Genomic DNA, 16,305 nt, shown 5'->3' on the forward strand with positions numbered 1-16,305 from the left:
CACAGGATTTTTTTTTGGGAAGTGTAACCAACATCTATCTTTTATTTTGGAAAGCTTGCGATCAGTTCCTTTTCTTTGACTGTATTGTGCTCCTAAATCCATGTTCTGTAGAATGTAAAGAGACTCCTCTGACTGTAACTTTTTTTTTAAGTTTTCCAATAAAAGCAACTGAATGTTTCTGAGTTGCTCATGATAAAACTAGTTCATTTCCAATTGGTCTAACTTGAACTAGGCTGGTGATGAATGAACGTTCACTTGACTGCGTGTAGACTATCATTAAAAGTCTCATTCAAATCAAGAGTATCATAGAACAGCATCAGTTCGACATTTCACTGACATTTAAGCGGAGAAACGATTGTCTTTCATGTGTGAATAAGTATTTTATGGCTGTTTTCTCATCTGTTTATTTCACTGTAATGCTGCCACTGTATATTGTGCTAGAAATTCATCAATGGATTATCAGTACCCAGACTAGATGTTATACTGGAAGGACGGTCTTTATGAAGTTAATAATGATAAGATGGACCTAAAAGTTCCTGTTGGGAGCTTTTTAATATTTCTTGAAATTTAAAAAAAAAAGATTGAAAAGTTGTTGATAGAAGTGTTTGAGATAGATCAACACAAGGACAGAGAGCAGTCACTGTCGCCGTGACAGGAAATGAGAAGTAGAAGTCACAATGTGTGTGTGTGTTTGTGTGTGTGTGAGAGTTAATAAGAAGCAGTTTCCCTGCATGAGGACGGAAAACCACCGTTACTGGGAGGATGTAAGCAGTGAGTGTGGACGAGCAGAAGAAAAACATATAGAGAATGTGACAGCTTTTATAATATCACTGATGTGGAAACGTTTACAAATGTCTTTGCTCATGTTTCACATGGACACTATGGAGCTTTCTTATTGTGTGTCGAGCGTCTTAAACCATCAGCACTGTTGCTATTGACAACAACTCCATGGTGACGCCGTCTACAAGTGGGCATGAAGTGGGCAAAACTGGCGGTGGGGATTTTTAGGCATTTGCTGTTTGGGAACACGGCGTCATTTTCAATAATGCAGTAAATGTACAATACTGACACTGAATAAATGAGCTTATTTGAGAAAATGTATTATCAATTGATGACTACCACAGTATTATGTTTTCTATGACAAAGTTTAGAATTATTGAAATTACACAGACGAAATAATGAAATTAGCATTTGGAAGACTGCTTCTTTCTCATAAATCTTCCATTGTTTAGTTTCTATTTTAATAGTGCCCCTTTTGTAATAAGCATCCATTTGTGGGATGAACAGTTGAACTGATTATATTCTTTACTTTCACTGCATTAGTTTTGTTTTCTCAAATAACATTTCTTGCCGAACAAAAGAGTATTATTTCAGAGAAACGGGGTCCACTTCACACTCTTCTTCCACTTTATGAATTCAGCCTCATGTTTATAAATTTTAAAAAAAAGATTGACTTTAGCAGGTTAGTTCTTCTTCTTTCACTCCGAAACATCAGTACTTGCTTTCTTTCCTTTGTGATCTCTTCCTGCCACTTTTCACCTGTGATGTTGTTAATCTGTGAGTTCACACTCGCTCTGCTGTTGCTCTCATTGTCTGGCACTCCGGATTACAGCTCCAGCCAAATGGCGAAAATGTAAAATGTCAACATAAATATTTTAAAGTGCAATTCTGTGCTGGGTGTGGCAAACCAATATACACACACACACACGCGTACACGCACATGCACACATGGACATCCACACACACTCAGAGCGAAAGGGGATAGAAGCACTTTGAAAAGGCAGGGGTTTTTTTTCCCTCTCTCCCCTCCATCTCTTTTCCCGGCATGTGTTCAATTATTAAGCGCCATGACGACTCCACAGGAACGGAGGCAGGCAGACCGAGGGCGGGGCGGCACAAGGAGATACTTTATCAAACATCCAGCTGTGGACAGAACTGACCTTGAGTCCGTTCCCCTCAGGGATGTTGTACAAGAACTGATTGACGGATGCAAAAAAACAACAACAAAAAAACAAACACATTATGTATTTGTTCTTTAACCAGAAAGTTAGGTGACCTGTTCTGGCTGTGTGGATGCCGCAGACACGGTTATGCAACACAGTGTGGGGCATTCATATTCATCGCGAGGTGGAGTACATGTTTAAATAACTTATTTAGAGAGAACACACAGGCTCCAGGCTTCATATGAGCTTATCTCAACTCATCACAAATGTTCTGTTATGGTCATGTCCCCCAGAGACCGTTGCAGCTCTGGGACGGTGAGGCTGCTGTCACATTACAACCACAGAGGCACTTACTTGTTTAGTTAATATGAAACATGCAGTTTGAAGTTCATAAAGCAAATCTATTCAGCCATACATTTACCATTTAAACTGATTCCAAGGTGGATAATCTGCCTGCACTGTGCGGGGGTTGCCCTTCTTCTCTAGATATTCCATTTCCGTTATGTGCATTATCAAATGGTCACATAAAGGAATTAATCTTCTGGATTACTTGATCCAACTTGCAGGGCGCTGAGCTAGAGTTACTGCGTTCACATTCCCTGTGATAACCACTGCATCACCTGGGTCTTTGTTGGAGCATATGGCAACTTCCATTCCATTTAATAGGAAACTGCACGAGTATTTAACAAGTTCTGCAATAAAAAAAAAAATGGCATAAAGCTTGAAAAAAAAAATTAAGAGCGTTTTAAATCATGCTTTAATGTTGACTGAAACATTGCTGAGTTTTGGCAGAGTTTTATTTTTTTTTTAATTGTGATGATTACATAAACCTGCGCTCTAAAATGTTATTTTATACTGTAATGGGCTGAAAGAAAATCTCTCCTTGCTGTCCCTGATAGACTCCAAAAGCCAGAAGTCCCTTGGTCCCTTGGCTACACGGTATGTTGCCGTAGATTAGATTACATAAAGCTTTAATGATCCCCGAGCTGAAAGCTGCCGGGTTGATGAATTTATAACAGCCACATTACAACATAAACTCCACAATATGATTTGTGCAACACAAAATAAAAATGCTTTCATCTCAGAAATGAGCTCTGATTGGACCAGATGAGATTATTTGCCTCATTAAAGGCTTAATCGTTCAGAGAGGTGGCGGCCGATCCAGGCAGGGAGCGGAGGAAACAGAAACGACTGAGCTGGTTTCTTTGCCTGGTCCGGTTTCAGCAGCAGCAGCAGAATGATATGTCGCTCTGTCAGACTGCTGCGTAACAAGAATATGCATTTTTCATGGACCATACCTCCAGCCTCACAGTGTGTCTGCATGAAATACTGTCTGCCAGCACATCAGAGCGTCAAAAATAGCACCGTCTCCATCCTGAAACTCCTTCCCCTCCCCGCAGTGACGGCGCTCCACCCTCATCCCTCTTTCTTCACTGCTGATTGCTGAAGAAGAAACTTTTCTAAGAATATCATAGCCATTAGAGGTGATATTTTTTTTTCACTCGCTGCCGTGCCTTTCTTTTTTGCTGCCATTTTTGGTCACGAGCAACAACAACTCTCTGTGATGAGCCTTGTTTTGTTGGGAACTTGATTTGCTCAGATTCAGCCTTGTGTTAAGACTCAGACGTTTGGGCCAGGTTTCATTAGAGTTTCTCATCTTGTCGCAACGGGCTGCAGCTGGACACCTCGGCTTCAAGCCGTAAAGGATATCTCTGACTTGTGGTTCAGGAAAGAACTTGTACACCTTGCTGACTTACTTTACTCTTTAGATGATTATGTCTGCCACTTTTCACATTGACCAAGCTGTGAATATCTCCCAGTAAGAGTGCAACGCTTTCACTATGCTTTTATAACAATGCGTCCCTTCATCATGTGTAACTACATTGATCTGAGACTTTTTTGTGTGTGTCAGTCACGCTCCAATAAAACCTGAAACTGTTGCAAGATGTGCTGCTTGAAGTTGAACTTCCAGTTGATGCCACAAAATTGTAATCTTTCTTCCACATCGAGTCACATGCTCCACAAGGCAACTTTGGTCATCCATATTCTCTGTTCCTGCTGATGTACTAACCTCTCTCTCTCTCTCTCTCTCTCTCTCTCTCTCTCTCTCTCTCTCTCTCTCTCTCTCTTCTTTGCAGTTTTTCTTGTTTGAGGTCAAAGATCAGCAGTCACGATGGCAGACGAAGCCGACATGCGCAATGAGCTGGCCGACCTACAGACACGTGCCGATCAGATAGCTGATGAGGTACAGTAGAGGACTCACTCTCCTGCAGTTTCACCCTGTAGTGCATCTACAAGTGTTTGTTGTTTACATTCCAACATCTCAAGTACAAACATGTACGACACATACAATAAATATTTTTCCCAATGAAACTCAATACAAATGAGCCTCCCAGAGAAGTACGAGAAGCAGCGAGCAGATGAAATGGAACAAAAATAAAGTTTGAAAGTGTCCTACGGTGCAACCACTTCTTTCTGTAACATTTCGAAATGACCTGCTCTCATAAGGGCGCGGATTTATCTGTAAATCCTCCAGGCGGGCCCACGGCGTTGCTCTAATGTGACCGTCTCTTGTTTTAACTGCTGCCTCTCTAAGTCTCTTTCATGAAGATAGAGCTTCTTTTTTTTTGGATAAGGACGAACTCTGCCCTTTTTAATGAGTTGAGAGGAGCTCTGGAAGAGCAGATAATTCTGTGCTGCGGAATAATGGAGCATCTCAAATGGCCCTATTAAACATTCATGAGGAGATAATGCAAGGAGGCTCTGTCGATGGAATTGGAGGAGAAGAAAAGAGGAATGAGGAAGACAGGGATTGATGGAGTAACAGGAGGGACGGAAGAGATGAGGAAGATTACCGAAGAGGGAATGGTTGAAACAAGCATTAGGTGTGAACGAGAGTTTGGTTTTGGGATCCTGCAGGGTTAGCAAACACAAGTGGGAATCACAGAGTTAATCAGAGCAGATGGGACCAGACGAGAGGAGAGGAGTGAAGAGGAGACGAACAATCAGGGCTAATTATATGTCTGAGTGTCCTTCATTTGTGTGACTACTCCATATGAATATAGCCTTGTTCTGTTAGTCATGCTCTGGCTGTTGAACTCTCAGCTTCATTTCTCCCAATTAACACAAACACGTGTATGTGTGGTATTTTTACAGGTGCTGTGTTCCGTCTGTATTTTGTCTGGACTCTGCTAATGGTTTGCTCTCTCCTTGCAGTCTCTGGAGAGCACTCGGCGTATGCTGGCTCTGGTTGAGGAGGTGAGTCCAATATTTCTGTGGCAAGCATCACGTTTTAATGGTCACTCAAAAATGGAGGGCTGGAGAGAATTAGTTCTCTCTAGTTCTGGTTAAGAAAAAAAATCCACTTGTTGTTGAGAATGATGAGAAAACTGCCTCACTGTTACGTAATAGTCAGCTCAACCAATTACACATTGCGGGCATAGATAGGCATCCACTTTCTTCTTCTGTACATTGCAAAGCCACAACATTTGAGCCGGTGACATTATTTGGAGCCAGATTGCATGCAGTAGTAATCCCAGTTCATTCAAACACAAGTCACTCATTCACTCAGAGCGCCCATTCCATCATATCAAATATTTATTCTAACGTCACATAACTAATTCAGCCCAAACTGGAATGAAAAATGAAGATGGGAAATGAAGGAATTCATCTTTGGAAGATATTTATTTTAGGTGTAACTTGATTCTCTCTTTGTTGTCGTTCAAAGTCCAATTCACTGATATTGAGGAGGATGAATTTATGGCCTTATACTACAGCAACTCAGAGCTGATCACAATAGTCTGAATTTACTTGAAATGATTGCTATTTATAAAAGCAAATTGCAGTACTCAGCACAATATATTGTTTTAGAATCAACATAAAACAATTGTCATCTCTATCAATAACGTAAAAGGCGTAAAAGGATTCAATGCGCTACATCACACATGACATCCACTTTCTTATGCTGGTTAATTTTAGTTCGACTTACCATCAGAAAGCCAAAGTTAGCCGATGACAGGATGTGCATGGCATTCCTGGAGCCAATGTTCAAATAAATCAGGTTTGCGGTACAGATCCAGTTATGTCAGAGGCTGGCTGATGAAGTTTGAAGCCTTTGTTTCAAAATCAAAGCCATTTTTCCTATAAATAGTCCAGTTCACTCTCCTTTTCGACTTGTTTAATTTCTGCCTTGTGTGGATCCACTCTACAGCATCACCCAGTTGATAAAAGACTGACTCCTTTTAAATAGAGCTATTCCAGTTGTTCACTAAAAATAACTGGATTTATTTATACCACGATATACTGTATGTGTATTGTGTTGGAGAAAAAAAGCACATGTAAATATCAGGGTTTTTGCCAGCATGAGGGAGCAGTTGTTTTCTTTTTACTGGTACAGTATGTAAGTACACTCCCTTCTTAAGACTCCTTTAGGTCAGAGGTGGAGTTTTTGCTTTGGACAGTTAGATTGAAAATGAATCAAGCTTCTCTTGGATGATTAATCTTTATGTAACAGCTCAAAACTATAGATTAAATCGTCTCAATTTACCATAACATTGACTTCAAGACGTGTGTGAAGGCCAGGCCATCTGTTTGCAGGATTTCTTTGTCCTATTGTTAATGGTGATAGAAGTCGATCAGCTCTGGATATTTTACAGACTATTTGTGGCGTGGATACTGTCTCATTCAGTGGCTTTAATTTGTAGTTCTAAGATCATACTTTTAGAAACTGAGAAATCGATCATGGTAAACATTGTATTATGGCCTCCTGCAGTGCTGAAAAACGACTTAGCTTGTTTACCTCAGCTGACATGTGAGGCAGATAGTGTGGCGTCGTGCCAGAAAAAGTTGGCTCTAAGTTGGCTCAAATGCTACTGAGCTAGTGGCGTTGCATGGCTAAAGTGTTTTGAACTTCTAGCTTTGGTCACCTCTTGACCAGCAACGGATCCGTGGCCGTGTTCTGACCCCTGGATGAGCCGTCATGTCTTAATGAGACAAAGCCGTGAGGGACGGAGCCCGAGCGGAGGCTGACCCAGCCTGTAACCTGCTGCACAGAGTGAACATCTGACCTTTAAGCATAATGCCAAGGGAATGCCATTTGTTTGTTTCAACTGTGTCCGAGTTGAAAATGTCCCGAGGTTCGTTAGTGTGTGATTCCCTGTGATAGGTGGTCTGGAGCTGAAAACCAGAGAAAACACAGACGCAGACTGCTACTCTGTGGTGTGTTTGCTTCTCTTGTGTGTCTGCGGCTGACAACTTGCTCTCCAGCGCGCTCACTTAGCATGCCTCCGGAGAGAAGCTCTCAATACAGACTGCAGTGAAACAATAGGGTAGCATGGATTATAGATGACATTTAAAAACACTTCTTCCAATAAGGGTCTATAAACATCATAAATCTGTCTTTGGCTTTTGCTTTAGTGTACAGCCACAAAGTGACTCCATTAGAAAACAATTAATACCAAAACCAGGTCTGTAAATGTTATATTTCTATTCTGTTTTTGACTAGCAGGACACTTTCCCCTTGTGCTGGAACCTGTAAGCACGTGTTGGTACTCCATGACCTCGATGCTCGACGGACTTATAGTGAAGATTAGGCTAATTGAATAAGTTGGGGAGCAGTGAAAGCAATCAGACCTCACTCATCTACAGGGATTCCTCTTCGATCAACTTGTTCAGATATGCACTGTTCTGGTATTGCACTAAAATAGTCTGCAATAACACTTCCTGAAAATATAGGCTTCAGAGGAGCTAAAACAGTATTAATGATTGAACATCACTCTCATTTTATCCATGTAAAGACTGAGATGCCAAGACTCCTTTTAGTTTTTAGGCCACATGCACTTCAGTTTGATGCCAAAGGGGCTGGAGCAGAAATAAAGATACCACAGTAATTTATACTTAATAATATAGGCTCACTTTTGTGCTAAAACTACTTTAACTTTTAAGTTAGCGGCATTTTATGACTGCATAAACTGCTATCTTTGAAAAATCGCAGTTATTGTCTCTTTTGTGATTGCAACGCACTGCATACCTAAAACTAGATCGAAATGAATTGAAATTAGATTGTTTGGCGAGGCCAGATTTAACCTTCGTGCCACATGCACACATACTTCTTTAACCTACAAAGACCAATATCCTCTCTGTGCACAGACAATTCCTATGCACATTTATATGATTATAAAACCAGTTTATTGACTGCTGTCAGTTTTTTCTTTGTTCCTGAAGATATGAGATTGTCGGACCCATCTGGTCAGAATTAAAATTCATGATTGCATTTAGCACCCATGGGAAATATGATGTGAGGATTGTAGGGAATGAAAAATGAGGTATGAAGATGAAGGTAAGAGTTTAAGATAACTGACAAGATGCTGACCAGACATTGACATTTGAGTGATCATAGATGTTTCATATGCTGTTTTTCCAAGTTGTATAATTTTATAAACAGCCTAAAAAAAAAAGTACACTAAGTAAAAATGTTTCTGATCAGCAGTGGTGTCCAACTCTCATATGTAGTGTTCATCGTTGTTATTAGACTTGTGTGGAGGTAAACTAGGTGCTTTAGCCTCACAACATTGAGATAAAAAAAAACCATCACTGGCCATTTATTTGGATGAACACATTGGGAGTGGGCGGTATTTGGTTGTTTGGCATTAAATTAGTAGTTTGCAGAGATGTTCATTTACAGTTCATATTTTCAAACAGAAGAAAGTCGGAGGTGTTTTAATTCCAATTCTCGTATACCCTCTAATATTAGATGACTTTAAATAAAAAAAATAAAATAAAACTAGAGCAGGTCTCTATATGTTTTAGGTATTTTAGAAAACAAATATGATTTGCTTGCTGCTCACCACCCGCAGGAAAGGTTCTTAATCGGTGCAATGTGATCTGGGTGACAGTGCTCAGCTGCCACCCCCGCGACTCGGAAACGGATAAGCGGGTGAAAATGGATGGATGGATGGAAATATGATTTGATTAAAAACAGTATCTTTAGCTGAAATGAAATCAAAGAATTAATATGACTTGTTTCTGGGCTATGCACTTTCCTTGAGGATTAAAATTGTTTTCGCATCGCAACTTTAAATTAGAGAAACTCTTCGCAGATCTGAATATCTAGAAATACACCAAGCAGCATCCCTAATGATAGCAAACTTATACTTGTATATATTTTCCCGTACAAAATGTGAAATAGGTTGTGATTTTCCGGCGGAATAGTATTAGAGGAAAAGTCAATTATTCTCTCCTCTTATTTAGTGGTAAATTAATGAGATTTATAAAATCTGATAGGTGGATTTATTTTGTATAAACCAAGCAAGTAATCCTTTGTGTTTTCAGTCTTTATGCTGAACTAGGCTAATTAACTGCTGGCTGAAGTTTTGCATTCAACAAAAGCGCCAACACTTTCCTATAGATGCATAAATGACAAACTCTAACTAATAATCAATAACAACAGTCATATTGCTACAATGAATATCATTAAAATAAAAAAAGTCTCTGATGATGTGGGTTAAAGATGACAAACATACGATCTGAGAGGTTATAGTATAAATAACATTATACAATTATGCTTAAACAGTGCAGTAGTTTACACACAACAGAAATTGATATTGTTGTCATTTCTTAGCCTTTCTGAATTTTCTTTGGTTCTTCAGAAGTTGTTTCTTATATAACCCGGATAGTTCACACCCACACTATTGGTTCATTACAGCTGTTACTCTTAAAATTCTCACTTTGTTTGTGTGCTACAACTTTGGAAAAACTACCTGCTTAACGCCCCAAATAGTAAAACTGTTATGTTAGTGTGCAATCTAATTTTAAATACATGGAGCTACATTAAAGGGCAAAGGCTTATTGGAAAAGCAAGTTTATAAGTTCAATTTATAACTACACCCATGGAGAATCACACACTTTTGTTATTTTGTATACTCTGATAAAATACCAGGATTTCTATCTCACTGACCTCCCTGTTTGTCTGCTGGTTTGCTTTCCTGCACAGTATGTCACACAATACAAATGTAATAATACTACCACACAAACCCACTGAAAACACAGACCTGCTTTTATTAGAGAAGAACAAAATAGACCCTCGGTATATTACACTTGAACATTTCATTGTATGTCAGTAACACTTAGCCTGAGTGATGTGAAGTGTCCTTGACTTATGCAAATGTGTCCCATAATTCATTCTCAGGACCACTGAGTCACGCTTTAATTTTCTGACATGTGAGATCTTTAAGGGCATCTTGGAAACTGCCTGGAAATTGAATTTACTGGCATTATCTATGGCATTAGCATTTTCCTTATTAGCATGAGGTAAAATCTTGTATACATACAACTTCAGAAACCGGCTGTATGTTTTCTCAGAAAAGAAACAAACCAGAGGCCTTATGGTAAAAAAAAAGAAAAAAAAGAAACGTTTTTATCAACAAATATGGCCAGATAATAAAGGGTTTTATGAAAACTGTTATCGGGGCAAGGAGCTGAAATAAGAAAGTGAGAAAGCGCTCGGTGGCTCAGGATGAAATGTGAGGAGAGCGAGCGAGGAGATGGAAATGATTGAAGTCGTCAGACGGAGATGAACGGGGGAAATGCGGGGGGGTCAGCGTGACTGATAAACACAGCGATAGAAAGGTATATATGAAGGACATGCAGTCCAGTGATGTGAAATGAGCAGCAGTGTCAGGCCTGGATTCAGAGCAGGTATGATGCAAGGTGAAGATGAGAGGAGGTTCATGGAGGAGCTTTTATGACCTGAACCTGCTACGGCCTGCAAATGTCCTCACCTCAGTAATCTAATTTCTGTCTTAACAGCATGTTTTTCTTTAAAGAGAGAAAGAGCCATCTGCTCAGGTATTAATCCAATTCCACTGTTTGAAAGGATTTGATGCAGGGTTATCTGAAGCCTTTCATCAACCTCGTTTTGTGATGTTACAATTAAGAATAATTTCACCATGAGATTTTTTTTCACCATTCAAATACATAATAACTTCATTGTTTTATCACTGTGCACCCTGGGTAAATAATTTTAACCATATTTTCTGTAGTCAGACCAAACCTTTGGTATCTTTGCCTTTTGCAGCCTGGCTGAGCTTCCAGATATAATAGATGTACTGTAACATGGATGTTACAGTACATTTAGACTGCTCGCACCACATAGAATATAAATATGACTCACACAAACGGAATAGTAATCAATTTGAGCATTCCCTGGTGCATTCAACAGGCTTTTTGAATGGATCTTTGGTTAAATGTCAGAGGTAATGTCAAAGGTTACCACAGACTCAAATAGATCGCCATGTTTTATTCTACAATCCACCGTAATTTAGATCAGAAGCTATACTTGTCATCATCTTTCAAGGCCTGTAAGGGATGATGAGTTTGATTAGTTGTAAGCAACTTTAACAAACGTGTACCGATATGACCAGAGTAAAACCTACTGTAGAAGAAGTGACAGCTCCGCGACATCTCTAAAGTTGGAAGCTCATTGTAGTAATATGACGTTTGTTTTTTGGCCAATATTTGCTTTTTTCTTTTGTTCAACTTTTTAAAACGATAAAGTAAAATGATACATTTTCTGTCTTTCTTGATATGTCACAAACCTTTGCTCATCAAAGTTGTTATCTACAGTGCATCAAAATAAATGTAAAAGGGATCCCTGTTTTTCTTTTTTAATGGGTAGATCAACCGAATGCTGACTACTAGATGATCTTATCATATGACAGTTTTGTAGTTTCTTAATGATACTTGATTGCATGACCCATTATTAAGCATTATTCTTTACAATACAAGATCTTATCCCATTTACTTACTACAGTATCTGTCAATTTTTCAACTGTCTGCAAGAAAATCATCAAACATAAAAGTTTCGGGGGAAAATTAGCCTCGATGTCCAGATTGTTTTTGATCCCATTAGTAAATAAAGAGACTGAGATTCAGGAGGGACTTTCTGGTCACAGTTGTTTTGGATTAAACTACCAAAAGGGCACCAGGTGACCCGATGGCCTGCGATGGCCACGTATTTAACCAGGCGCACACACAATGAGGTGATGTCAACACACTGGTCTCTGCCAGTTGGCGTGCTCTGATATCCCCCCCCCCCTCCTATCTGGGATTTCTCCAGAATAAACAAAATCCTGGGTTCATGTACGTTTCCAATAGGACAGAGATGAGATGGAATCTGATGTAAATAACAGTGTGCAATTTGTTTTTACACTGTCCAGAAATGTTTCTCTGTGAGCTCATTCATCATGAGCAGTTATCCCCGCCCCGCTGCAGACGACCACCACCGGTCCATGTTTCGTCTCAGGCCTTCTGAGTAATACTAATATCAGTGGCACTGGTCCCCATCTATCACTGCTCCAAGAAGGTCAGAGCAAAGTTTGATCAAAAGCAACTGATGCGTGAACTGAGCGGCCTTCGGACTTTTAATATCCGTCAGAAGAGGCCTCGGGGCTCGCGGAGAGCACGGACCTGTTGTTTGGTTGCGTGCGCAGGAGTTGATGTGGTGACCGCGTGCTCAGTCAAGTGTGTTATTATGTGACGAGGCCCGCGCACAGAAAATAACAGCATACGAGCTGAAGTGGCTGTTCAGGGCTTTGTGCGTCCATGTGTCGGTGCGAGTGCCAGCTCTGCGAGCCAAATCACAATGTTACATTACTGGAGCTTTGTCAGCAAATCTCTGGGAACATAACAAATATAGCACACGCCGTTTGGTTAACGAGTTTATCTCAAGAGTCTGCGCTGAATCAAGCATGAATATTCCTGTGGCATTTTGAGGATTTTTTTTCTTTCTTTCTTTCTTTTCCTGCGAGGTTATAGGAAGTTTATTTTTATACCAGCTTGTTGTTCAGTTGGATCTAAGTATGTTTCTATATGAGTAATGCGGTTTGAAAGCTGCACAAATAAGCCTGACAGGCAATGACAAAACACTGGCGCCACCTGGTTTCACCCACTGAGAGAATAAATGAAGTTCTTCCATGCGCCACTGGCACTGTCTGGATGATAGACACTTTCTTTTTTTCTGCGCGCTGATGTTCACACAGTGACTGGTTTTCTGTCTGACAGTAAAGTCTATAATGAAGGTTACATTTTATATTTCACTCTAGAGCGCCACACTTTGACCAATTGAACGTCTTTAGTGAGGCTACTACCTGGGATTTTACTGGCTCTTCGTTAGCTTTTTCCTTTTTTCTTTGAAAAACACCAATCGATCAGTTTTTTTCTTATCAGCATCCAGTTCCACAATCCCTCGTTTTTAAGTTCAAAAACTATCTATCGATCAAGTACATCAAGAAACCTTATCGATGAGGAAAAGCTCCCTTCTACCAAGAAGAGAGAGTCTGACCCGAAGTAACAAGTTTTATGCACCGATCAACCACAGGATGGACATTTTGGCACTTTGACAGCCTGGTATAGCACTGATTGTCACCAGCAGGCCTGCCAAAGGGTGAAATATAATAACTGCTGGTGGAGAGTCTTTTCTTAGAGCTGATGTGGAAGTTCAAGCAGGAAAATGAGCGATTGTGAAAATCGGAACAACTTTGACACAGACCAGGTATCTGCAGAGTATCTCCAAAACTGCATCTGGTCTTGTTTGAAATGTAAAACTAGTTTATAGAAGGACTATTTGCCCCTGAGGTCCAATCTCATTGGTGAGCCACTGATTCATAAATCCAGAAAGGGGCTGCAATGGAAGGTAGTTGCGTGGTCAGATGAATCCGTGCCATGCACTGTTGAATTAATGGTGATGTTCTATTTGGGAACTTTGTGCCATGATATTCATGGGGATGTTATTTACCTAATGTCATATACAAGAACTGCTCCAGAACAAAGAATATAGCTGCAATATGACATTTGTGTCATTCAGCAACAAGTTGAGCAATACAATGCTTGATGTGGCCTTCAAGATTCATGAACTCAACAAGATAACGTGGGGTTGTAGGTCACAACTTCCTCAGCGTAACTGCGTACCAGATCTCGCAGCCAATCCATATTGTATTTTCAGTTTTTGTTATCTCAAGTATAAAACTGCTGCCAGTCTGTCTGCTAACCAAAGCTACCTCTAGTTTTATTTTTTAAACACACAGACATGTATCAATCATCAGACCAGATAGAACATGCCAGAAGAGCCTTTCAACGTCGGGCTGTTTTCTGCTGTGCCACACAAGATCAATTTCCAAAATGTGATTTTCAAATTGTAATTTGACCCATTTCTGCCATCCTGATAGCTCTTCTCATTCCTGCTCTGCTGACCTTCACTCATCTGTCACATTTCTCCCTCTTTTCCCCATCACTTCTTTTCTTGGCTGTCGTCTTTTCTTGCTTCTCTCTCTCTATCTGCCTGTTAGAGTAAAGATGCCGGCATCAGGACCCTGGTCATGTTGGATGAACAGGGAGGTAAGTTGGTAGGGACAGATCACTGAACTGTCTGCTTCACTTTAATCTGCTCTGCTGCTTATTCTTTCTTGCATTTTATAATGGGAGCGTCACCATCAGTATGTCCAGTATGACTGTATGACAACAATTTGAACAGTTTTATAACAGTTTTATGATTTCAGTTACTGAATCAGACACATTTCTTATTTTGGGAAGTCTAAAAGCAACATTAATTCATGTGAGTCTTAAGGCCCAAATATGCTTGATGCTAAATATGCAGACGGATACGGACGGACCCTTCTGTCTTCTGCATTCATTACATGCAGAATTTGGTACATTTTCAGGGAGCCTACGAATTCGTAGCAAACAAAGTAACTTACTTTTACTTACTTTTGTGACCACTCGGTCCCTCACAGAGCTGTGTTGTGCGATATGGCTCATGTGGAACCAGTAAAGGGAACAGGGAAGACAACATAACTTCATCACGATCATATTTGAGCAAAGATTGTGCAAATGCATACCTCTACAAGATCGCCTCACCTGAACAGGACAAAAGAGTTTCAGATGACTTAAGTGAACAGTTTATAAATGTCTTTGCTTGCAAAGTTAAAAACACAAGGAAACAAATGATCCTGACCAGATCAAACCTCAAATGCTACGAGACACACAAATACTTATTTTAGCAGTTTTGAAACAGTTGTTTCTTTGATGATTGGATAAGAAAAGTTGCCCCACAGGAAACCAGTAAAGTGCGCGGCACTTTAATGGTTTATTGGATGCGTTCATTAACAACCACACCAACGTAACAGACGCCTGACAACCTTTGAAATGCAGGTAGCAATTTGTATGCATGAAGGAAGCATATCTGGGCCGTAGTCTGATAATAACGTGGCTCACACAACTATACTGGACCATACTGGTGAGGCAGCCTTCTGCTTCGGCTCCTTGTTCTACATTTGTATGCTGATTAGTCATTTGACATATGTTCTTGCAATTTATTGAGTACTTCACACCACACCCTCTGATACATGTTTTTTTTAAACAATATTATGATATTAGATTCTGGTGTTAAATGGTACACGAAGTAAATTAATTATTATTATGACTGTATAGATCTGTACTTTCAATATATTTTCTGTTCCATCATGCTCCAGCCACCACTTTAACAGGGTTCCTCACAATTTATGCAGCACTCAGAAGAGCTTTTTCTGGCCTCGTCTCAAGCAGTTCAAATAACGAAGTTATCCTCCCCTGATTGAATTGTTATCATGCGGTTCAGTCCAGCTGATCCTAGATTCAGTTTCAGGGTGGGCCTCTTCTCCAAACATTACCAATTGAAAACAGAAATAAAGCCTGGATTTACATCAAACACCTAAAATGTGACCTATATTTGTTGCTTAAGTCAAAATATATGAACTTCTGTAACAGTGATTAAAAACTTTGTTCTTTTGAGAGAGATTTCATTTTCTGAATTCATTTTTATGTATACATTTTTTCGGAGCATTCAAGACTGGATGCACGAGATGAAAATTTTCAAGGCTATTTATAGCAGGCCCTTTGAAATGAAATGAAGCAAAATATAATATATCATCATTTTTAACCAAATAAGCTAGAAGATTCAGTATTCTTTGTAAGTTCTTGTCAATTTAGGTAGTGATGTCAAGACTGTAGGACAAAGATGAGCGGCTGGACTGACACCTTTCACAAAACACCTCAAATCCAGGATTCTTCAAAAACTGGCCAAACCTTCCCACGTCTGGTCAGTTCAAGGAGACTCGGGTATGATATCTCTGTTTGTGTGCTTCGGTCATACGTGTGAACGCAAGAGAGCATCAAATAAATAGGCTGAGCCCTCTTGAGGAGCTGGGTCCACGTTGGAATGAACTCTGATGCAATTCAACTGAAGTGTCATCAGTACACAAACCAAACATGCAATCAGAGGCACAGCTATTCCAGTAGAGATCTTACTCCTTCAACTGATTAAATAGATACT

At 39.9% G+C, this 16,305-nt stretch overlaps 1 protein-coding gene across 6 annotated transcripts in view; it reads left to right on the forward strand.

Moving 5' to 3' along the window:
• LOC308128148 (synaptosomal-associated protein 25-A-like) overlaps positions 1-16,305 on the forward strand; it is a 43,066-nt gene that overhangs the window by 15,025 nt on the left and 11,736 nt on the right. For 4 of the 6 annotated variants that reach the window (XM_080493408.1, XM_080493405.1, XM_080493406.1 and 1 more), the window contains 3 exons: positions 4,082-4,188; positions 5,160-5,201; positions 14,285-14,333. In XM_080493408.1, the coding sequence (XP_080349534.1) occupies positions 4,117-4,188; positions 5,160-5,201; positions 14,285-14,333 (163 nt within the window). In that variant the 5' untranslated portion in view covers positions 4,082-4,116. Of the gene's footprint in view, positions 1-2,842; positions 2,883-4,081; positions 4,189-5,159; positions 5,202-14,284; positions 14,334-16,305 lie in introns of all 6 variants that reach the window. The other 2 variants (XM_080493410.1, XM_080493407.1) reach the window with 1 other exon arrangement.

This window comes from Lipophrys pholis (genome assembly GCF_963383615.2).
Source record: "Lipophrys pholis genome assembly, chromosome: 2".
Classification (NCBI taxonomy): Eukaryota; Metazoa; Chordata; class Actinopteri; order Blenniiformes; family Blenniidae; genus Lipophrys; species Lipophrys pholis.